This window comes from Notothenia rossii, assembly GCF_949606895.1.
Source record: "Notothenia rossii genome assembly, chromosome: 4".
Lineage (NCBI taxonomy): Eukaryota > Metazoa > Chordata > Actinopteri > Perciformes > Nototheniidae > Notothenia > Notothenia rossii.
The window spans coordinates 40945051-40969829 of record NC_136902.1 but is presented as its reverse complement, the minus strand read 5'-3'; the positions used below and the strand labels follow the sequence as shown (position 1 = coordinate 40969829).

The 24779-nt window shown below is 40.3% G+C and overlaps 2 protein-coding genes across 9 annotated transcripts; one reads left to right on the top strand and one right to left on the bottom strand.

The window, feature by feature from the left end:
• Nucleotides 1–2228: 2228 nt before the first annotated feature.
• Nucleotides 2229–9684, top strand: LOC307036302 (G2/M phase-specific E3 ubiquitin-protein ligase-like). 7 transcript variants are annotated; one of them, XM_079676491.1, is made up of 16 exons: nt 2229–2270; nt 3791–3866; nt 4214–4404; nt 4584–4785; nt 4989–5064; nt 5333–5744; nt 5834–5887; nt 5994–6065; nt 6178–6249; nt 6506–6711; nt 6895–6991; nt 7081–7243; nt 7405–7508; nt 7667–7811; nt 8718–8844; nt 9151–9684. In XM_079676491.1, the coding sequence occupies exons 6-16, from the start codon at nt 5713–5715 to the stop codon at nt 9549–9551; spliced, it is 1473 nt and encodes a 490-aa protein (XP_079532617.1). In that variant the 5' UTR covers nt 2229–2270; nt 3791–3866; nt 4214–4404; nt 4584–4785; nt 4989–5064; nt 5333–5712; the 3' UTR covers nt 9552–9684. The 7 variants fall into 7 exon arrangements, with proteins under 7 accessions (XP_079532617.1, XP_079532619.1, XP_079532620.1 ...); XM_079676493.1 differs by having other exon boundaries at nt 4214–4409; XM_079676494.1 differs by lacking the exon at nt 2229–2270 and having other exon boundaries at nt 3700–3866.
• Nucleotides 9685–10028: 344 nt separating this feature from the next.
• LOC307036304 (uncharacterized protein) lies at nt 10029–14862 on the bottom strand (the record flags this gene model as incomplete). Of its 2 annotated transcripts, XR_013807309.1 has the most annotated exons (6): nt 14296–14862; nt 13049–13717; nt 12884–12929; nt 12399–12491; nt 12182–12292; nt 11762–12033 (listed from the first exon to the last, which is right to left on the bottom strand). XR_013807309.1 is itself a non-coding variant. In XM_079676499.1 (5 exons), exons 3-5 carry the CDS (start codon nt 12244–12246, stop codon nt 10029–10031), a joined length of 432 nt encoding a protein of 143 aa, XP_079532625.1. In that variant the 5' UTR covers nt 12247–12292; nt 12399–13717; nt 14296–14849. The 2 variants fall into 2 exon arrangements, 1 of the variants encoding a protein (XP_079532625.1); XM_079676499.1 differs by adding an exon at nt 10029–10118 and having other exon boundaries at nt 11757–12033; nt 12399–13717; nt 14296–14849.
• Between the last annotated feature and the right edge of the window lie 9917 nt (nt 14863–24779).

The window sequence follows — 24779 nt, the reverse complement described above, 5'->3', positions numbered from 1 at the left end:
AATTACCCCATTGGAGGAGCTGTTTGCTGATGAGGATGCCCAAAAGGTGACACCACAGCAGAATTCCATGTCCATCCAGGACCAGGCAGAGAAGGAGCTGTACATGTACAAGGCTATGCCACGCATAGTTACTTCTGATGACGCTGCGGCCTGGTGGTGGAACATGAGAACAACCTATCCTTGCCTGTCAGACATGGCCTTCTCATATTTATGTGTCCAGGCTTCACTGTAAAAAATGGCTGTAGATTTTCCGGTGTAAAACTGTCAAACCACGACAGTAAAAGACCATAAACTCAAAATTGGTTTACAGTTTATTTAACAGTTTATTTAACAGTAGAAGACCGTAAACATAAATATCAACCAAAACAATCATTTTTACCTATCTTTTCTGAAAAAAATGCATTTCTCCACTGTTAAATACTCTTGCACTGTGTTTATAACAAAAATATACCGTAATATATATAACAGCCAACACTGTAATTTTTGCCATTTTTTTATGTAAAAAACCATTTTGTCCCTGTTAAATATACTAGCCATTGTGTTGATAACAGAAATATGCTGTAATATATATAACAACCAGCACTTTAATTTTTGCATATATTTTGCTTTCCTTTTTTGTTAAATATACATTATGTCACTGCTAAATACACAAACCATTATTTGCTGGACAACTGTGAAACCCTAATCCATTTCTATGAGCAAAAACAATAAATCAGAATGTCCTGTGTTTGCTTTTTTTGTGTTCTATTACACAACAGTTAGATCAGGTTGACCAACTTCTTAAGAAAATAGCACAATGATTTTAAATGCATTTCAAATTTGAGTAGGCCTACAGGTTTTGAACAGAAAGGGCGCCTGATTTCAAACATTAACGTCTGAACTCTGTGATGCGCCGTCCAATCAGGGCATTGCATTTTGGATCACATTTTTTTTTAACCACTCAACTAAGGGTACTCCATCTGAATTTTCTGGACTTTGTATTAACGTCTCAGCCTGTCTTCAGTTACCACGGTGAAATCAATTTTAGCAAGGTAAAAACAAATGTATTTTCGTATGATTATTTCGATTATGAATGAGTTTGCGCAGCTTTGGTCGCACACCAAAGTATAGTTAATGTTTAGCTAGGCTAATACTGTTCCGATGGCTTTGGGAGAAGGGGTAAATTGATAGCATGTTTTTCTTTGTAACAAGATTGTCTGAGTGTAGTGACTCTTGAAAAGTGCTTTGAAAAAAGTGGTGCCCGTTCCCAGGCATGCCTGGACACATTTCAGGCTAAAATGCCATTGCCCGTCAAATTTGAGCGGAGGTTGTGGATAGAAAGGGCTCTTGAATTCAAACATTAACGGTTGCCTCTCTGATGTGTCGCTTCCGTGTCGCAGTGATTTGGATTACTCTCCAGCAGGTACTTCGTCTGATTATTCTGGACTTGTCTGAACGTTGCAGCTTGTCTTCAGTTAACACGGTAAGGTGAAGTCAATTTTTGCCCGTCAAATTTGAGTGGAGGTTGTGGACAGAAAGGGCGCTTGAATTTAAAAATGAACGGTTGCCTATTTGATGTGCCGCTCCCGTGTCGCAGCTAGGCTAAGTGCAGTGCTAGGCTAATAATGTTCAGACCTCTTTCTGAGACATGGTAAATTGATAGAATTTTTTTGGTAATGAGATTCTGTTTTTTGTGGCTCTTGCAAACAAAAACATGGTGCCCGATCCTAGGCATGCCGGTGTTACAGTATAAGTTGAGTCATGACAACTGGCGACATTCTATTATTTTCGTCATCGGAATCCGGGGCGTGTACATTGAGGACCCATTGTTGACTTACCAGGAAAGAAACATCGTTTGTCGTTTACGTTCATCTTTTGCTATATCTGCTATGGCGGCAAATCTCTGTCATAAATCGCGAGGGCATATGAGATCCACGCGAGCACAAGTCAAGCAGCCGCGGACATATATTATTTTCGCGAGCACTAAAACGGCACTCGCGCGAGAGCAATATTGAAGCCTGCAGGGGAGAAACATGCCTTGAGCATGTGCAGCATCTACATGAGCTCTCCTTGGTCTCCTGCGCTCTCGCGAGCAATTCCTGCTCTTCTGCTCGTGAAAATCTGGCCTGCTCTCGCGCGCGGAGAAATGTTAGGAAGTGGGCGTACCGTGTCCCAGTAACGCCAAATCTAATTGGTTACACCCCTCCTCTTTTATGATTGGCCGTTTTGAAATGAAGAGGGATATTGGAGCGGGAAAGCCCCGCAGAAGAAGAATGGCTGACGACAAGGAGGTACGTACAAAAACCGGTACTTTTAGCTATGCATATAGAAAACAATGGTTTAACATAACTATCATTTTATCTGCTTGACGGGCATTTAAGATATTTACATTGCATTATTTACAAGCCACGGTATAAGAAGAAAGTGACACAGCTGTCTGCCCGCAAAAATAAAAGTTAGCTAAAGTTAACTGTTAGCAGATCTGGATAAACAAGACGACATGTCTTTGCACTGTGATTGTGACAATTAATTTGACTATTTCTTGTTTGTGTCTGTTTTAGATAGATAGATAGATAGATAGATACTTTATTTGTCATTGTAACAAGTACAGCAAAATTACATCGACTCAAAGTCAAAGTGCCAGTGCGCAACAACAAGACAATAATTTAAAAACAGCAAGACAGTATAGACCAGGGGTCGGCAACCCCTGGCACGCGTGCCAGCATTGGCACGCGGCACCGTAACCAGTGGCACACTAGGAATAAGTGTGCAAAATATTTAAATTGTATTTTCGGATCCTGAACGAGACCGCCGCCAGAGCGCGTCTCCCCGTTACCTGCAGAAGGAAGCCATGCACGCAACGCAGCCCCGTTCTCTTTATCTCCAGGTGACTTTCTGCCGCTTTCCTCCGTGGTGCAGTGCTGATCGTTTCACCACGGAGGAAAGCACTTCACTAATTGCAGTACCCATAAGGAGCTGTACAAATGCCGCAGTTTTTGCTTGGCTGTGTATTTAGTTGAAAGCCCAGTGGCGATCTGCTCATCTCTCATCGAAATAATATGCTACAAAGGGCCATCTGTGTGTTGAACTTTCCTGTCGGCTCCCAGACCGTAGTCGAGGAGGGAAGAAGCAACAAGCTTCAGGTTCAATAACCCACTTTAGCTTAAATGACTGGAGAGAGGCGAGCTCTTCTTAGGAGGCCTTGCATTTATTTAGCTGTTCTTCTGTTTCACAAAATACATCACAGACCTCTGTTTTTCTGCTGCCTCGTTTCACTTCCAGAAACAAACACACGTTCCCTCACTGTCGCTCTACCATCCACAAACACACATGCACAAGCCACACCCCTCTTTCTCTCTCTCTTAAAGGGACAGCGATCTCATCTCACTCTGCATGACCCTAATATCATAACATGTGTGTTCTGGAGAATCACAGAACGGACGATCGTCCTTATTATTATGCCGTTTAAACCAATTATTTAAATGTGTTTGTTAAATGTATGTAAGTTGCGCTGACAGGTCCACACACTGCTTCCCCGCAGCGAGGCTCCTCCTGCTGATAGTTCACGAGCGTCAAGCTCCTCTAACCCCCCCCCCCCCCCCCGTTGATAATTCTCGATCGTTGGCACGCTGATAATTTTTTTTTTTTAAATGGCACTCCATATCAAAAAGGTTGCCGACCCCTGGTATAGACAGTATAGGAAGACATGATCCATTTACACTTGAAGCGTTATTTGTCTAAAGTGTTCATTTATGTGCATTGTCCCTATTGAAATAAATGATTAAATGAAAAATGCTATCTATTTTAACAGATAGAGTTACAAAATGCTACCAGGCGTGTCGTTGAGTTGCTGAGAAGTGCCTTGGCTGAACCAACTTCTCAAAGTCGTAAGTGAAACTAGGGGGAGATCACTTGTCTTCACAGATTCATCTAATGGTCAGTCGTTTACAAACAATTACAGGTGCAGTCTTGGCCGGTGGAAGCACGCCGAGGTGTTTCAGTGACAGTTTTACCAACCTATATTAAAACCAGAGTGAAAAACTGAATTTCCCCATGGGGGATAATTAAAGGTTCATCTTCTTGTTGTTCTTCTTCTATTTATTTTCAGGCCTTGTGACTATCTGGGTAATGTTTAATTAATGAAGCCTTTATATATTCTACCTACTTTACGTATTTAGTACTCAGTTTATTTAGATTCTAGGGAATCATAGACATCTTTAAATTGTGTTCACAGATGAAGTACAGGTTCAGGGAGAGCAGGTGGAGGTGGGCAACAGACAGCCTACTATACAGGGACAGCAGCAGTCTGCTCTTGGCAACAGGCAGCAGGCTGGGACAAGGCAGCGTCAGGCAGTCCAGGGGCAGAAGCAACAAAGGACCCCTGGCTTTCCTTCTACAGCAGGAAATACAGTGGACCAAAATATGGTCAGGTTTGGATCCGTTAGGAAATAAAGATAGTTCTGTACTGAATTGCCATTGTAATAACTCGGCAATTGACTATAATTCAGGGTATTTTTTCATAGAAATTAACGCTCTTCAGATTGTTTAGAATGAATATATTGCTTCTTAAATGCCTCTCTTACACATTGTTTTCAACTCCTCAGGGCTTTCCCCGGCCTATTCAAATCGGGTAAAAGTTATACCCCATCTCCCAAAAGAAGGGCTGTTAGGTCAACCCCAATCCAGTTCTTTCTGCTCAATAAGAGCACAGAAAGAACACCAAAGTCATCGGATGAAATGGTCCTTCTCCAGGCTGGACTTGGCAGGAGGACTCTCAATATCCCCAAAAATGCTGACCACTCCCAGGTAAGATAGAACAAATAATGAGGGAAGGAGTCAAGATAATATAAGAAGCACTTTATTGATCCCAATTTGGGGACATTTTTTATGTATTACTGTAGTTTCCCAATCCACTAAAGTACTACTGGTCACAAATCAGCTTCAACAGTGGTGACATGTGTGGAGGGTTATAGTTCTAACTGCACACTTGTTTTGCTCTTCTCACATAGATATCATATATACTTATGGTATCATATTCCAAAATGGTACCATTGGAAGGGGCCTGGATGCTACATAAAGCTGCTGGCAAGATACAATCTCCCTTATTAAATTCAACTGTGGTCTAGTATTTCTGCAGTTAAATCCTATTGATACCCTCTTTCTTCTCCTACAATAGCTGCTCTTATAATAGCTCATTAATGCCCTTGATGGTTAGCATATTTACCTACCCTCTTGTTTTTAGCAGTCCATGAGAAAGCCTAACACTGCAAGTGTGCATCTTGTTAAAATCAACTGCCTCCCCTAGAACATTCTGTGCATTAAATAACATCAACTTGTTTGTATTCCCACATAGGAGGATCAGGTCAGCGGAAATTAAGTGTTTTGGCACCTGACGCAGAGGGTTACACGGGGGCCTACCTTGCCAAAGCGTAAGGTGGAAAAGGCTGTCTCTATATAATGCCCATCCAGGACACTTTGGACACCTCCCCCTTGCCCTACTCATCGAAGGAGTTCGAAAATATGCCAAAAGCCAGATGTGCCACGTGTCATCTAAGCATGCCTGTCCAGCTGTTGGCTTTACATGCACAAGAGTGTGAACCAAGCAGCTGTTCTGACCGCATGGATCTGGAACCGCTAATGTTATTCCACAAATAACTATGCAGGATCATTATCATCCTGAATCGACAGCTTTTTTAACTGGTTACGATTTTCAGGATCTGGACCCAGATTTAGATGAGTCTCCAGCTACAAGCAATCCTGGGAATGTAAGCTCACTAATATTGTAGGTGTTTGTTTCTGAACAATTTTCATTGTATGTGTCATTAATTGGCAGTCTTTCTACATTTTATTATAGGCTTCTCCAAGTGTGCTCCCGTGTAGGACCTCCTGTTCTAAAATCGATATTAAGGTAAAATCAGGGCATTATTTATCAATTACATTATTGCAGATGATGAAGGTTTCTGCGTCTCAGTAATTCACTTGAACATTTGCTCTGCTTTTCTGTATTTTTAAAGGTGGCCTGTCCATTGTGCTCAGTTATTTCCTGAGTATTTGGTTGAAATACATGCCAGCACTTGTAGAGAAAGGTTTTTTTTTCTCCTATTATGCACATTCTTTATATACTTTTTTCTTGCAGTGTTAGATATTGTAAACCATGATTAAGGCATGCCCCATTGAAATATTTTTTTCCCTCATCAGTACATTGCAGTCGACACAAATTATCAATTTGGAAGAACATGCCAGTGAAGAACTGACAGGGCGAGATAAAAGGTAATATGCTTAAAATGCACCTGTAATTGCTTATTTTAAACAAAAACGTCCTGCAGTTATTGTGTTCACTATTTGTGTTAATTGTACTGTTCATCAGTTGCCCTGCATTGTTATTGTTAATCCTTGAATATCATTTAAAAGACGCCACTTTACATCAGTCAGGGGTCGTCAGTTTACTCAATGATACAAAAGGGGTCTCTTAAGGGAAAACGTTTTGGATCCAGTTGTCTAATCAACTTCTAATTGTTTCTTCAAGTCTTGCTGAAGCCATCAAAACACTTAGTGGACGAGTGGACACAACGACACTCTTTAATGTTAGTGTCACTAGGGAGGACATGTTTGAAAGGGGTTTAGGGCAGTGGAGACGTCAGAATAGGTCTTCTCCCAAAAAAAGACTCCGAGTGTCTTTCATTGGAGAGTCTGGAATTGACCATGGGGCTCTCAGGAAAGAATTCTTAACAGGTATATGTTTACCTCCTTATAATAAATGAAAATATTCCTAAGTGTGTGGCGGTTCTCTGGTTGCATGCAATTTCTGTGCTTGCACAGGTTAAGGGCTTTGCATGACGCGTGCTGTTCTTTAACATATACAGTGGTCTAATTGAGATTATCAATGTATTGATCCACTTTTCCTTTCAATTATAGAAATGATGGCAGGTGTTGAAAGGAAGTTTTTTCAGGGAGGGAGTACAGGGAAAACCCCCAAGTACTCAATTACTGACTACCACAAAGAGCATTTCAAGTATGTAGAATTGTGTTCTGCAATGTCTTTTCGATGTTTATTTCATTTATTAATAATGTCTATGCATTGATTAAACTTTGTTAATGCAGGACAGCTGGAGAGATTATGGCAGTCAGTATAGTACACGGTGGTCCTCCACCTAACTTTTTCAGAGAGTGGTGCTATGGATACATATCCACTGGGGAGATTGATAGAGATTCCATTGCCAAGGAAGATGTGACTGATCCAGAGCTCAGCCAGCTTATGGAAGAGGTAATATTTGTCTTCTCCTCAGATACTCCTTCATATAACATGACGTTTGTTTTAGTATGGTTGACACACACACCTCTTTGTAGTGTGAATATTTTCTAATTCTTAAAATAAGCTAAGGCTCCCATGACTTACTGTGTGATACTGTTTTTCTAATTGCAAAGGTTGAGATAGCTGAACCTGAAGCTATGTACGACCTTCTGGATCGGATAACAGCATGCGGGTACAGTGGTCCTGCAACTTGGGAGAGGAAGGAAGACATAATAAAGTATGTACATATGCTAAGTGATTTAACCCATAACAACCCATGTTTAAAACCAATCAATTATTCCTTTACACTCATACTTCATATTGAGTGTGCAGTCACTCTTTCCCTTTTTTATGTATGATTTTATATTATTGCTGTTATCTGTTACTGAATTATAGGGCAATTATCTTGCACTCATCGGTCCGCACTCTACCAATGCTGCAGCAGATATGCTCAGGCATGAAGCTGTATGGCTTGTGTGAGATGATAGTACAACAACCACAGCATTTCAGGGATCTGTTCGTCGCTGGCCTTCATGAAAAGGTCAGTATTATGTCTCTAGCTGATTTTACCACTGAATTTCAAACCTTAACCCTTTAACAGCCAGCGCCACCATTTGGTAGAGCACATTTTGTGTCTTGATATCCTGTTGAAAAAATGTTTTACAAGTTTAACTCTACCTGATTCAGCCATCTCTACCATTTGGTTGACATGTTATGCACAAAACAACCTCTAGATGTCACTGTGGTTAGAACAGAAAGCCATTCAGCTTTCCACTGAGAAAGTTGGCATGCTAAAAGATCACTGCTGAAGAAATCACTCTTTTTGGTCAACTTTTGTAAGGTAACCATATCATTTTTGACAGACCATATCATTAATGTCAGAGCACTGACTGAACATAATTAGATAACTTGATGCACAAAAAAGGTTTTAACAAACTAAACTAGCAATATAACTTTTTCAGAGTTTCAGAGATTTTTTCCAATACAATATGGTAAATAGATAGATTCATTGTAATATTACGAAATCTTATATTACATTATTACTACATCTATACTGCCTTATGAGTCTCAGAGTGAAAGAGTGATAATAATTTATATAGCAGCTTTCATGCATGGCATACAGCCCAAAGTTGCACACAGATGAGCAAGTTAGGCCAACACAGAATATAGACATTTGCTGTTAGGCCAGTGGTTTCCTGTTAGGCCAATTCAGCATCTACAGTAAGATGAGCTCGTTTTTTTTATTATTATGAAAAACATTTAACATTACTTTTTATATCAATATCAATATTGATACCTTTTTTTTTTTAAATGTGCTATGTGTGTCCCATTTGATAAAAAAAAGCAAACAAATAATTTTTCCATAGTTTTTTTTCTTGGTCTGGCAATTAAAGTGTTAAGCTCATCCAACTTTGAGCATACATCATTGTTTTTTCCTCTCTCCAAGCCGGATGCTGAATCCCTGATGGGAGCCATATCTCCAGTCTTCAGCGAGCTGGGCTCCCTGCGACGCCAGAGGGAATCGAAGATTGTTAACTTTTTACAAGACTTCATCCAACACATTGAAGAAGAAGGTGATACTACTGCCCTGACATTTTATAAACGTATTTGTTCTTGAATTTCACCCCCGATTACGACAGGCAACTCAATGACAGCTTTGCATACCCTTTTTATTCATGTTTACATGTCTCAGTTTAAACACAACTTTGCATCATGATGGTTGCGATGAAACAATGATAACTAAAGCAGGACTGGCTAATGAGGTTTTCTTCTTCAAAATATCCACATAAAAAAACAATTTAAAAACAAAAGCCATATTTATTGACATTGCTTAGGTGAATATATGCATTTCTTTGTATTCATTTTCAACTTGTTTTTAGAGGAAGAAAAGAGCTTCGTGGTTGAAGAGAGGGGGACCCCTGTGAAGATAACAGAGAGTGATGAAAGAGACTCAAGAGAGACAGAGTCTACAGGTGAAGCGGCAAAAGATGAAGAGGAGATGAAGGAAAAACCCAAGATCACTGTTGGTTGCTTCCTTCAATGGCTTACGGGGCAGGCACACGTCCCCATCACCTCAACAGAGAGAGAGATGTTTAAAATCTTAATTGAGTCCGACCATGATTGCAGCGTGCACTATGGTACACACACGCTATGCTTTCCCGTAGTGAATGCATGCTCCAACTCCATTACCTTTCCGACAAGGCACCTCGGCTCATATCCAGAGTTCCTGAGCATCATAACACAGGCTGTTATGAATAGCAGGGAGTTTAGCCGCTCATAAGAGTCATAGAATCGATGTTTTCTGGGTTAGGGTTAGACAGTCTTTATTGCACTTTATTTGACAAAGTTTTCATTTGTTCAAGATGAGAATACAGTCAAACTTTCAAGTGACATACTGTTCTAGTCAAAATGTTTTGGAAACAAATGGTGAAGTTGGGGAACCATTATAGTGTTGAGCTGTATTTTGTGTCAATTGTTTCAATTTAATGGAATAAAAACCCAGTCACCAGTTGTGCCAAGTAACTTTACTCTATCCTGAAATCGGCATCATGACTTATTTTACTCTTGGTACTGAAGTAACACTTTGAACACAGGAATTTTACTTTTACCTCATCTGTGTCATTCAAGGGAGCTGTATTTCTTAAGAGCCACATCTTTCAGCTACATACTCACGGCAGAGTAAGTACAGTTCCTTGACCGGAGTGTTTGGGTCAATTTGCTGAAATACTGATTGAAGTTCAGTTGTGTCTTCTGGACTCTAAGGGCAGTCGAATTCGGGGACGACAATCCCTGCATCCTCTTCTTCTCCATCGTGGTCAGCAGCAATTTCCCAGTCAACATCTGGCTCCTAATAACCATAACAGAGGTTTTGAACACTTTGGTGAAATAAATGTCTTAAAACAATGTGGAACAATGACATCAAGTAATAGTTTGTTATTTTTGTAGTTAAAATAACACAAACTGAATAAAATGCCCACAAAATGGTCATGCCAAGAGTAGGGAAAGAAAGTAATCTTTTGACAATGTATATTCAGTGATGCAAAGCTTTTCGGCGCCTCCCGCTTTTCTAACGCTGATTTGGGTGACTTGTGTAATTCGTGGAGAACCAAAGACTTTTCGTTTTGGGGGGGGGGGGGGTCCGTCCGTCCGACTTATGCGGACAACTTCTCACTTCAGAAAGAAGAAATCTAGATCGCAAAATAATTAAACAAGCGAGTGCCTATTTTTCCTGGCCAAGGACAGGTTCCTTGAACACAACACGAGCGTAATGTGTCTTCACGTGGTTATGTCTCGTCTGAAAGGAGTAACGGAGAGCATCGGAAAGCCGCTCCAGCTCTTCAAATATTGCAGTACCCATAAGGAGCCGTACACATGCCGCAGTGTTTGCGAGGCTGTGTCTTTAGTTGTAAGCACAGTGGCGATCTGTTGTTATTAGCATCTGGTTAGCTAGCTATGCTAACGAATTTAAAGAGCTTTTCTACAACCAGGTGGAAGAGAGCTCTCTCCTGAGAGTCTCAAATAACCTCAGCTCAGTGAGGTTAAGGCACACCTTGATATGATCATTAGTCATTAATGAGACATTAGAGACTAAATTATTAACAGGTATAACATATTATATGACAGTAACAAAAAAGTTGTTTAAAATAACAAGAATAGAGTTTGAAAGGGAAGTGATTTGTAAAATATCCAAAAAGAAAAAAAATCTGCTTACAGTTCTGTTTCATATGGGTGTTGAGAGATGTATCCATAGATCTCCTCATGTTGCTCTTAAAGTGCACGAGATTGATGCTTTTAACTTCAATAATAAAAAATAAAAAATCCCGGGGGAGCATGCCCCCGGACCCCTAGAGGAGGTTGGATCCCCCCCACTTAAATCATGTTCACATGGATAGAATACTAAATACATTTGCACACATCTTGTGTCCATATCTTTCTGTTTTGGTGGTCATGCCACAACCGTGCACGTGAATGCATGCATGCGTCAAACATGAGTCATGGTAAAATATCTGGATTAAGAGGTTGCTTTTTCTTTCCACAGCATGAAAGAAAGGCCAAATGAATGGGCTGTGATTTTCTTTTTTTTAAGCAGAGGTTTAGTTAAATAATTTGTACGGCCCTCGGAGGATGTTGTACAAATTTAAAGGAAAAAGGGTCCCCACCCCTGCTGTAAATAATAATAAAAACCCTTGATTTATAACTTAACATCTCTGTCTCCTATTGATCTGAGTATGTTATAAAGAATAGCCAGTTAATTGAAGCATTATAGCACAGGCCTTTGTCAGATGGTATATTACGCTGTTTTTTTTCTGCTTCGAATAGTTCTCTCTTTTTTCACCATACCTGTGTTTGCATCACTGATATTACACAAAGTAAATGGTAAGTAATTACTATCGTGGGATTGCCCACAGTACTGAGTATGTAAGTCGCTTTGGATAAAAGCGTCTAACAAGTGACATGTAATGTAATACTGAAACGAGATCAATACCTCTGGGCTCTCCGGCTGATCAATGTTTGTCTGCATCAGTCCAAGTTGCCATAACTGCTCTGGACATTGGTTCCGTTCAGTGCTGAGTGGATGATGGTTCCAGCCTTCTGTAAAAATCCCCAAGTCCATCTGAAGTCGGGGAAGAATGATGTAGTGCACACAGAAGAGGTCGTCTGTTGATGAGATGTTGAGCAGACCATCCTCTTCGAGGGAAAGCAGTATCGCAGAGTACTTGTTGATGACAATGACTCGTACATCACGCCAAAGACGCTCAATCCTATGGATGAAAATAAATGGTTTAGGGAAAACCAGTTCAAGTGATCTATTTTCATGCTGGCCTAGCATGCGCTAAGTGCAAGGTGCTTGGTCTACACATCAGATAAGTTCACCTCACTAATTGAGTTACTAAAGATGCTGCAATTTACCTCTGGTTATGAACACTTTTACCAGAGATGAAGCTTCCACGGTCGGTGCCGCGAACCGAAAACATGAATCTCGCGATCTGTACGTTTTCTACTCCTTGGTGTCCTCTGACCCTGAAATGTACACCGTTGACCAAAGGATTGTCAAAGAAAATACTCATCCAAAAGTTTCACAGTATTGATCTAGTTGTCCAAAGAGTGCTTTTTTCTGTGAATTCACCTTAAAGGCACTCCATGTCTTTGTGTTGCCTCTAAGAAGAAGCCATAGGCTGTTGACGCACGGTTGTTAGGTCGAAGCACCCAAGCAGATTAGCTGCAGAAAAGCAGAGAATATTTAAGAATAGGGCAATTACACACAATAACTAGGCAACATTCTGTTAAACTGTGTATTACAGGGGAAAAAAGGCAGAGATTAAAGAATTCCTGTTGCAATAGAAATAAGCAAACAATACTGACATACAGTATACTGACTCATAATACTTGTGCAGCAAAAATAGACAATGCACAAAATCTCCTTTATATCTACTTTGACTTTGCTGCTTCCTTTTTAGTCCATACACTTTCTCCATTTGGACCAAATTCCTTAAGCAAAGCCAGGACACAGCGTTGGGACCTCTTTTGTGGTTATAAGTAGCTAGTCGTAAACTCGTACAAAAAATACATGTTTGTTTAATGTGTGTCTACTGAAGTGAAATGCAGTCTTACCTTTCTCGAATACCCGTCCACTCCACCAAATAAGACAATGTTATAACTGGAAAACCAAAGAACAAACTGTTATAGCACTCTGGAATTGAAACACTGATTCTCCAAAACTGGGACATTACAAAGAGATTATTTCTTAATCACTTAGCGAAATATAAATACCACTACCGTATCAATTTTTGGGTGGTATCCACGTGCACAAGCGACAGAGGCCCTCGCACTGAATATGTTCTCCTCACAACACAGCCCAGACTAGCCGGTCTGGAGAGGATGCCTATGGAATCCACTCGATGCATTGAGGCAGCCATTCTTGTCCATTGTACACGTAGACCAATGGATAACAACCGTCCTTTGACCATTCGGTATCCAGCAGTGGGCATGTCATTCTTGATGGATATGACCACGTTATCCAACTCCTCATCACTGATGGAGCTATACATTTCTGAAACAGATAAGCCAAACTTTCATCCTTCTAAAGACTGTGCTGGAAGAAACACCTAGTAGCTTAGCAATGCAAGGCACCAATAGGTTTGTCCCCAACATCTCAACCAACTGCTGCCTCTCAATTTCAAACTTAGGACGTCCTCTTAGACCAATAACTGATCCCACTGCTGTATTTGGGGCTTCTGAATCTAAATATTGCCTAAGTAGTCCAAACAGCTCTTGAAGAGCTTGGATTATTCCTTGCGGTATGTCAACATGTCTCGAAAGTGCTTGCAGGAGGTACAGCTCCTGGCGACATGCAAACTCCAGGAAATCCAGGTCAAGTGATGCTCGAATGAGTGCAAGCTCAAACTTAGACAGGAGTCTCTCCAGGATCTGCCGTTTCAGAATATGCTGTGAAGAAAAATAAAGTATTAAATAGTATTTAATTATATTTTTAAGAAATGTGGTAAATCTTTATTGAAACAATTATGTCAAATACAGAATAAGGCATATAAACATCATAAACATTCCAAAAAATAAGCTGAGGGCATTTGAACAGAAAAAAAAGAGGTCATTCAGAAATGAAAGTGCCAAGAAACTTGCAAAATTCTTGGGCATTTTCACATTTGCATCATTTTATACTTTTTTTGTATAGTATTATTTATTTGAGAAAGGCAATAAAAACTGTGGACATTTTGAAAAAGCGACATTTGTGAATAAAATATTTTGCTAAAGTAATCAAAATTATTAATTCCAAATTCTGTTTTTGAAAGCTACATTTTATATTATCATATGTCAAGACCGAAAAGTTAATTGGTTCTTATCTTTATAATAGAATTGTTTGAATACTTTTGAAAAACATGTATAAAAATGTATTATCTAAAAAACTCAATCCATTTATAAGTAAGGACGGCTCTTGTGGAATAACCACAGAATACAGAAGCATGCCTTTTATTAAAAACAATCATTAGTAAAGTAAAGTAACATACGTGAGACGTTTCCACAGCCATATTTCATCACGTTGGAGGTTGGAGGGACTTCCTGGTTTAGGTTTAAATCCAGACAACGGCCAATCATAAAAGAGGAGGGGTGTAACCAATTAGATTTGGCGTTACTGGGACACGGTACGCCCACTTCCTAACATTTCTCCGCGCGCGAGAGCAGGCCAGAGTTTCACGAGCAGAAGAGCAGGAATTGCTCACGAGAGCGCAGGAGACCAAGGAGAGCTCATGTAGATGCTGCACATGCTCAAGGCATGTTTCTCCCCTGCAGGCTTCAATATTGCTCTCGCGCGAGTGCCGTTTTAGTGCTCGCGAAAATAATATATGTCCGCTCCTGCTTGACTTGTGCTCGCGTGGATCTCATATGCCCTCGCGATTTATGACAGAGATTTGCCGCCATAATCTGCCTTCCTAAGATCCCTTTGCTGCACATTCAGTACTCGTATGTGAGGTTGTGGGGCAGAGGCCGATATCGTGACGCTTACAGGGAGGTATCGAACATTTCAAAGTAGGTGACTGTGTGGATGCCTGTTCAAAACATTGCAAACTTCAATAAATCATTTAAATTATATATTTGTGTCCGACTTTCATTTGTTCATCATTCTTAATGTGATGTATAGTAGCTTTGATAGCTGTCCATACCTTCAGACAGCCTAAAAGTAAAACTCAAGTTGTTTATTCACAGCCTGAACGCTCATCGAGATGACTGGATCAGTCATGACAACTTGTGATCAGCTCCGATTAAATTGTGATATCAATTCTGTAGCTAACCTCCAGGGATCACGTTTATTTTATGAAATACCTGTATCCCTCTCATCACAACAAGACTCTACACTGTGCAGGAAAAACAATTACATACATGAAAATAATCTTGATGCATGGGAATTAACTGGAATACTGGACAGTTTTTGTTTTATTCTCATCTAAAAACAGGGATGATAGCTCATATATGAGACTTCAAAGGTCTTTTATTTTGAAACTGTACATCAGAATGTCCTGATTTTTTCTGAGTGACTAGATGGGGTGTCCTGCTATCACCCTGGAGTGAGATGGATCTATGATACTGGACAGTTTTTGTTTTATTCTCATCTAAAAACATGGATGATAACTCATACAATAGAGATTTCAAAGGTATCTTATTTTGAAACTCTACATCAGAATGTCCTGATTTTTTCTGAGTGACTAGATGGGATGTCCTGCTATCACACTGAAGTGAAATGATTCTTTGATACTGGACAGTTTTTGTTTTATTCTCATCTAAACACAGAGGGAGGATTTTTTTTTTACTCTGCCGTAATGCATAGGGTATTCGCGCACCGCAATATCACGTGACGGCTGGCTTGACTACGTTTTTCCGAGTGGAGGCTGGCTTGACCGCAGTCTAAACTAGAGAGAGAATCGCTGTCAAGGGGGCGACAACTACAACAAGATGAACATATTTGACCGTGATTTAATTGTAATACACGTTTCAAAATGATGCCAAAGTAACAACATACTGATACCGGATAGTAAAAACCATGAATTAAGGCTTTGACAAGTCTGCAGACAGACGGCAGGCGAAAAACCTTTTAAAATGCGTGTTTTCTAATGGAGATTTGGCTAAGCTAACGTTGTAAATGCTCCGACCGTCCACACTCATAACAACGGTCTATACAGACATAAATAAACCAGCGACTGTATTCGCCATGACACAGACAGTATGTGGTTTGTACTTGTTTAACTTTTGTCTAGTTTCTGAACAGATATGAAGAGCTCTGTTAGCTCTGAGTGCTAAGAGCTAACAGCTGTGTTGTTTTTCTGGGGAGCTCATTGAAGATGACGTCACGGCTCCGCCTACACTGCGTTACTATAGATACTACCCCAGTTCCTCACGAGTCTAAAAAACAACTCACGTCAACGCACGTAAGCAACGTGGGCGCCGAGTGAGCGCCCTCATGACCAAAATATTATACGGCGCTGATTGGCTGAAATTATGTTTCGGCGGCACAGTTTACTATTGAGACTTTTGCAATGTGCTGGTTGCTGCTGTTTGGCTCGGGCAGCGCCCCGTAATGATAAACTAATGCCAAGGGCAAGGCCAGGCAGGAAACATGTGACTTATCAGTAACTTTAGACATCGTAACACAATTTTAAACAAGATTTTATTGTAGATTATACATTTGACTGATACCAATTGTATGATATTTACCTTGTTCATTAAAAATAAAAAATATAAAATATATATATTTTTGAAATATATATATATATATATATATTTTTTTTTTTTATTTAATATTTTTTTTTTTTTTTAAATTGTATGTGGGAAGAGGTGGGGCGGCGCCCCTAGCACCCCTATGGGCCGGCCGCCACTGCCAGTATCGGATGAGGACATTGTAAAAATCTGTGATACAGTGAAGGACTCTGACTTGTTCTCAGCTTGCCACACAGGGCCTATGAGAACAGCCTACTCTAGAGCCAAGTGCTTTAGAGAAGTGTTTTAATATGTTGAGCCCAAAAGGGTGTTTTTAGGCAGAGATGAGAACAGAATAGAAATATGTGCATATTATGTTCCTGTGTTAAACACTTTGAAGAATATGCTAGGGTCAGATTTTTGGAAGGGACTCATGTCGGGAGATTCTAATGATGTCTCCATACCAGATGTTCTCTGTGACAGCTGTGATGGTAAGGTGTTTAAATACAACACCTCTTTTCAGGAAAACCCAACTTGTCTTAAGCTGGTCTTATACCAGGATGCAAGGGTTCTACAAAAAAAAAGCACAAAATGTTGGCTGTTTACTTCTCACTACTAAATTTCCCCCCTCATGTTTGATCAAATGTTGACCACATGCAGCTGGTTTTGCTGTGTAGAGAGAAGGACTTTAAACAATTTTGCCATGCCAAGGTTTTCTCAGAGTTGCTGGCTGACTTGAAAATACTGGAGGAGAATGGGATAACAATGGCAGATGAAACTGTCATTAAAGGGACTCTTTACTGCATTGCTGGAGACAACCTGGGCTCGCATTGCATTGGTGGATTTACTGAAAATTCCAGTTTCTCAAAATATTTCTGCAGATACTGTCTAATTTCTCAAACTCAATTTCGCGGTGATGACACTCAAATTCATGTAGACCAGAGCGCACCACTGAAAATGACAGGGCTGCAGTTGATCGTTTGGAGACTGAGGATGTGACAGATGTTCAAGGAATAAAGTTCCGGTCAGTGTTTAACTCTTTGAACCACTTTGATGTTTGTCTGCCTGGTTTGCCCCGATGTCTTGGCCATGACATCTTTGAGGGTGTCCTCTCTTATGATGTTGGACTTTATCTTAGATATTTTGTTGAGAAAAAGAGATGGTTCACATACTCTATTTTGAACAGGCGCATTAAGCAGTTCAAATATAGAACCACAGATGCTTCCTCCAAGCCATGTGAGGTCAGTCCTAAAACACTAAGACTTTCTGGTCATGCTGTACAGAACTGGAATTTGTTAAGACTGTTGCCTCTAATAATTAGAGACAGAGTGCAAGAGCCACAGGATGATGTTTGGCAATTAACTCTACTGTACAACTGAAAGACATAGTTGACTTGATTTGTGCTCAGAAAATGTCCAGGCCTCAGGTTACTTACCTGGATGCTTTCATTCAGGAATATTTAGAATCCAGGAATGCACTGTTTCCAGATAAACATTTGAGACCAAAACATCACTATTTACGGCACTATCCAGGATTGATTCTAAAATGTGGCCCACTGATGCGATTATGGACTATGCGCTTTGAGAGCAAACATAGTTACTTTAAAAGGTGTGCAAGGCATTTGAAGAATTTTAAAAATCTGTGTCTCACTCTTTCAGAAAGACATCAGATTTTTCAGGCCTATCTTTCAGCTGGGTCAGTAAGTTCTCCAGCCTTGCAAATAAAAGACAGCTCGCCATTTTACTCCGAGCTTTACAGTGAACAAGTTCAAGATGCAGTCTTACAATTTTGCTTCACTGAAATAAATGCAAAGATTCCTGTCGATGTGCAATATAATGGAATAACATACATGAAGGGCCAATTTGTTGTCACTAGGAATGATGACTTAGTGGAGTTTGGTGAACTCATCCTCATTGTAGTGAAAGATGGTTCTGCACTTCATTTTCTGATGAGAGTTTATTCAGCAGAATTTCTTCCACACTACCACATGTACTCAGTGAAAAACGAAAGTGGAAGATTGCAATGCCTACACATTAATGAACTGATCGACATGTGGCCATTATCATCTTACATGAAAAATGGATACCAGATAGTCCCATTGAAGCACTGTGTAATGTCAGAGTATATGCTTCGATGTCAGATGTTTTCCAGAATCTTCCAAATTCTTTTTTGTTTTTATGTATCTGATAGATATGGCTGAGACACAGAAGATAAGCATTGCCATTACTGCAGTTTTTCCAGATCTTCCTGTAGCAGTTCTCAATTCAGTAGTACACTCTAAAAACAAATGCCTTGGCTCAACAAAGAAAATCAACGCAACAGTTTGCATCGATGTTTATTGAGTTAAAACAACTTCTAATGAAATTGTCTTAAAGCAACAAAGTTATTTGAGTTAGGGGGGAAGGATTTTCCGCTACAATCAGAGGTGTTTTTAATTACCACTTACTTAATAATTGGTAGCATAAACACAAGTTTTGAAGTTGATTACTCACAGTGCTTGAATTGGAATAAAAAAGGTGCCAGTACTCTAAATCAGCAACAAGTATTTGGCACAAAGTCATAGTATATCCTATAATGCTGGTGGGTTTGTCTCTTTACTGTATATTTTAGAAAGGCTCACTGTACTTAAACAAAATGACTCAGGGTGCATCTGAGATTAGAGGGGGTGCAGTGGTAAAGTGCTATTTTTATAAGTGGGGAGTGGACCTGACACCCTCTAGTCTAGGAGGGTCCGGGGGCATGCTCCCCCGGGAACATTTTTTTTAAAATATTGAAGTTAGAGGCATCAATCTGGTGCACTTTGAGAGCAAAATGAAGAGATATATGGATACCTCTCAACATCCATAATGAAACAACTGTAAACAGATTTACTTTTTCTTTATGGATATAAAAGAAAGTAAAGCTTGACTCCTACTGGCTGGTTAAATGACTCCTCGTCCCTGAGGCCACTACCAGTTTTTTGTGCCATTTTGCTGGATTTATTTGTCAATAGCGTTGCTGCACAAAGTGATAGCCCTCTAGTTTAAATCTATTACCCAAAAAGAAACATATGGAAATGAGTTACTATTTAAAAAAAATTGCAAATCTATTTGGGAACAGTGGGGCCGGGCCTCAAATCCTATAGGGGGGTATGGGGCATGCTCCCCCGGTAAGATTTTTTTTTTAAATGTTGGACTTAAATGCATCAATCTGGTGCATTTTGAGGGGGAAATAAAGAGACTACACCCATATGAAACAAAAATGTATACATTTAAATAATCATAAAATCATAAGTACATGGCCATAACCAATAACATACAATATCCAATATGAAAAAACATTGAAACTTGTTTATTTATTTGTTTTTGGTTCATTTATAGTTGTGAGTGTGTCTGGGCTCCTGAATCGGCCTCTCCTGTCTCCCTCCTCTCCCCCCTGCTCCTCTTTGAGGCAACAGCAAAGACTAGTTTTAGCTCTCAACAAGTTTATCTTACCTTTGTTCACCTAGTTAACATTTTGTTTGTATTATTCATGCATATTTTACTCATCACTACCCCCTCAAATGGAAATATGTGTTTACATAAATGGTGACCGAACCGTTTGAGACCCACTGAGATAACTTAAACTAAGTGAACTATCTAAAGACTCAGAGAGTAATTTACCTCACCAGAGCTGTAGTTATCAGCCTCTCAGTCTGACAGCAAAGGACTTTCCCTCCACCTTGTTGTTGAAACAGCTCCTTATATCCGTTAGCGCAGCTAGCTAGCACCAGATGCTAACAACCATACACGTAACCGGTGCGCGCGCTTTCTCGCTCGCTCGCGCCACACATACACCAACACACACCCTCCCGAGCTTGAATGACACACAGAGACCAATCGAGGGCATTAGTATGATCTGTATGAAAGTGGCAATGTCGGCAGGCCACGTCATGTAGACAGCCAGTCACCCTCTGTGAGGCAGAGTCAGACCCACATTTGCGCTGCGTTGCGTTTACAATATATACGTATATTGCCGGTGGCTGAGTACCGGCATTTTACTGAGTACCGAGAAGTGCCGGTACCACATGGGTAAAAATCAGAAGTGCCGGTACTGCGTACCGGTGAGTACCGGCCCAATTCAAGCACTGATTACTCAAAAGATTAAGTAGTTCCGACTAGTTTTACCACATGATTTAAAATGGATTTTAAGTTGTATGTACCGTAATTTTCGGACTATAAGGCGCACCTGAATATAAGCCGCAGCAGCTAAATTGAATGATGTGTACATATATAAGCCGCACTGGACTATAAGCCGCAGGTGTTTTAATGTTTAATTACCATATGTAAGGGTTCGTGCACAGAGGGGATGGTCGGGAAAGAGATGGCTGTTTGAGGAAGCTCCCATTTATTAACATTTCAACAAACAAGTTGCATATTTGCATAACGTATTCAAGTGTTACCATTTAGTGCAATAGTAGCTACAGAACATGTACTGTGCTGTGTAAACTGTACTGTATCACATAGCGTTTCAGACACACAAACTTTTCAACTTTCAAACTTAAACGGTGCGCTCCCAGCGCACGTACCGGCAGTGATCTACAGGAGTGGTTTTCAACCAGTGGTACGGGGACAAACTGTTTCGCTCTCGTAATGTCTGTCTGTCTTGCTCTCGTTCTGTCTCTCGTATCACTCTCGGTTCCACTTTTACTTTTGCGCGCTACCTGTCTCACTCTTTTCCGGCCTCCAGCTTTTCCTGCTGGAGCCCACCGCTTAAAGAGCAACTTCCAGGTTAAAGACACCAGTGAATAAATGTTCAGGAAAATGATGAAGACACTAGATTTTCAAAAAAATATACAAAAATATACACTACAGTGACATCTGGCGTCGTTTTTGTAAGAAATGTTCACTTCCGCATAAAAAAGCCTCGGCACGTGACCTCCCGCGTGTGACGTAACACGGGGGACACAAGGGGGAGAGCGGCCGGTGTAACGTATTAATAAACATGGATCCCAATGCTAGTTTCGACACAGAAGACACAGAAGAAGTTGAACATGAATATTCAAATGCATATGACGGACCACAACCTTATAATTATGAGCCTGCTAGGCGTCCCAAGAGACCAGGAGCAGCCAAGGATTAGAAGAAATAACGGCCATCGGAGAGAAATTGAGCTGTGGTGTGAGGAGGACCAGTGGAGAACTGGGCAGCTATCTTGGTGAGTGACCGGCGTTAGCTACAGAATGTTAGCTAACTTCACATCACAACATTGTAAAGTTAGCTATCATATATCAGGCTATAACTAAAGTAACATTGATAATATAGTAACGTTACTGGCAGGACTGTTGATACTGATCCATAACAGAAACTAATGCGCAAGTATCAGCCATATCTCGCGTTACCTAATGCAACTCAACACTACGGTGCTGTGTACCGGAGGAGAGGCGCGAGATACGGCTGATACTTGACGATCTGGCGGAGAAAGGTTGTGGAGCCTCCGTTGATATGCCGTTGTAAATGGCTTGATGGAAAACAGGTGTGTAGTCGGGGAGGGTGCACAGCTGATTGCAGCAGGTGAGTGGAGGTTGAGCCGGGAGCCAGGAGTGACAGCCACCACGCCCACACAAACAACACAGACAGGGGGAAACAAACAAACACAAAGGAGACGGCTGGAGCAGTACAGCCACCACAGCGTTACCTAATGCAATGTCTTACGGTGCCATGTACCGGAGGGGAGAGAGAGAGAGCAGCAAAGGGGGGGGGGGGGGGGGAGAGAGAAGTAATACACTTTCCTGATAAAGCTGTGGAGAGTATGTGCTGCAGGGAGGTGGATGCACAACGCACCCAGGAACGAACGCTAGCTCCGGTCCTTTTTACTGTGGACTCAATGTCCTGGCAGGCTGGTATTTTTGCAACCTGCACAAACACAATACTGCACCATGATTGCAAATGGTGAAATACAATGTAAAACTACAGAAAAATACCAGCTCCTTAAAAACAACCGCTCTACTCAACGCAACTCTACAATACCCGCGGTCAGAGAGCGGAGATGTTTCCCCTGTGTGATGTAATAGGACGCGTTTGACGTATGACCTTAAAAAAAAGACGTTTTTAAGAGCAGAGCTCAAAATTGCTCCTTTCCCTCTGAATTCCTGCCCTTATGTCTCGTAAAACATATCAAATCCTGCATTCACTTTTTTAATTGTAACTCAGCTTTAATCGGATATCTTGTTTGTGCAGTGACGATAAGTAATAAGCGCATTGCTATCGTGAGTGCTGTGCAAAAGTCCGTTAGCATTAGTTAGCATTTTTTCGGTCTATGCTAATTCAAAGGCTTGGTATTACTCTTGTGTTTCTTTTAGCTAAAAATGGTTCATATTGTTAGTTAGCTGAGTTTCTTATCGTTAAAAGGGTATGGAACATTAATAGTTTCATAAATGTTAAGAAGCCCTGAGACATAGTCTCGTAAAAAAACGGTGGGAGGGGGGGTCCACTGGGGGGACCCTCTGGCTTAAGAGGTTAAGGTGTACTGTACTGCAGATATTTGTTAAATTTGTATCGAATTGATAGTTCTGAAAGCCAATGTAAACTTTTCCTTGGAAAAGTGTCTGGTATAGTTTGTAAAGTCACAGTACATATTCAGCTTTACTGAGTGAGGTCAATAGTTTTGTGCTGCAATCAAGTTCAGGCGAACTTGATAGTTCTAGGAATTTGGAACTCTTAGTCATCGAGGTAGTCGTTTTTGTGAAAAGCAAAAATCCAAAACCTTTGCTTAACAGTAATTAAATAAAACTTTTCTTTATTTTAAAATGTGAGATGTGACATTTTTTGTGTGGCTGCTAGGTAAAATGAGCAATTTAAAAACATAAATTTGCGCTCAGAAAACTTGTTAAGTTTAGAATATATTAGATTCACTTTCATTGTCATTGCAGAGCACAGATACAAATCCGATGAAATGCAGTAGCATGTAACCAGAAGTGCAAATATAGATAAATGCAGGAGTGTAGTTAATACAGCACAGTAATGCAATACAATATGTATTGTGATGGACAGTGGAGAGTTACAATATACAAAAGAGTGCAAATGTAGGGTTGTCTGTAGAGTATGAACAGCATATGTGCATTTGGTAAGTATGCAGAGTATAACATATGTATGGGTTGGTTATTTGTACTATTACAATATTGAACAGTGTAGGTGGTTCAGTCTATCATTTGTTTTAGAGGAAATGATTATGAAAGTACTCAAGTCAGGCCAGTTCTGTTTCCACTGATGGCATCATTAAAGAACTGAGCTGGTAAGTTGGCTGAATATTTAAAATATATACATCAGATTTGTATTCTGCGTCTAAAGTATTGTTTCCCTTCCAATAGGCCAAGCCAAACGTGTTCAGTGGTCCTCAACTGGATTCTTCTTGACATTATTACCTTTCCAGGTAAGAGATACAAGTCTAGAGAGTAAATTATTGTTTTTGTTAATATTACAATTTAATCTTTGACTTTCTTTTCTCACTTGTTAGGGCATTGATAGAGCTGCACCATCATTAGGGCTGGTCCCAGTCAAACTACCAAGTTCCACTCAGCGTTCTCCTGCTGCTGGAAGTTCTCCTCCCTGATCCTTCAATGTGGACCTGTTTCTACATTCAGTCAGGACATTTATGGTGAGTGATTCCACACAAACAGGTTTTCTATCATGCACGCTTTCAGTAAATATTGACTTTAGTATAGTGGTATATACTGTGCTCTTTAGAAATGTGTCTACCAGTAGAGATTAAGTGTAAATGAAACGACTTTTGATCCTGTGATTTTTCTCTCTGCTCTCTCCCTGATTCTGGTGTTAGGTCCTGGGTTCCCGATCCATTCCACCCACCCTGGTGGGACTCTCGATGTCCACATGCTGCTCCCTTTCCTCAACAGCTACAGGAGGGCAACACATTGGAAACCCCTTGACTGCTTGCTGATCTTTTTAATGGACTATAAAAAACTTTGGACTTCTGCTTGACTATGGACCAAGAGAGGATTTTACGTATTAGAAGTGAAATCATTACATTATACTGTTAATTTCACAATAAAACCATATTTCATGGCAAAACCTTTTTTTGTACTTCTTTTGTAAGGGAATTTATATGGGAAAAAGTAGTATTGTATTTTGCAAACTGATTATTTTACAGTAAAGCACTGTCAAATTTCACAGCACAGCATTTCCTTGTACGACATTTTAAGGGAATTTATATGGGGAAAAGTAGTATTTTTTTATGACAGACTGTTAATTGTACAGGGAACCACTGTCATTTTTCATGGCACAACCTTTATTTGTACGGCATATTACGTGAATTTATATGGGGAAAG

Bases quoted from the DNA above. Each gene is read 5' to 3' on its own strand.
- LOC307036302 (XM_079676491.1), top strand. From the start codon at position 5,713: ATGAGTCTCCAGCTACAAGCAATCCTGGGAAT. The intron at 6,712-6,894 runs GTATATGTTTAC...TTTCAATTATAG, and splicing joins CAGGAAAGAATTCTTAACAG to AAATGATGGCAGGTGTTGAA. The intron at 7,244-7,404 runs GTAATATTTGTC...CTAATTGCAAAG, and splicing joins TCAGCCAGCTTATGGAAGAG to GTTGAGATAGCTGAACCTGA.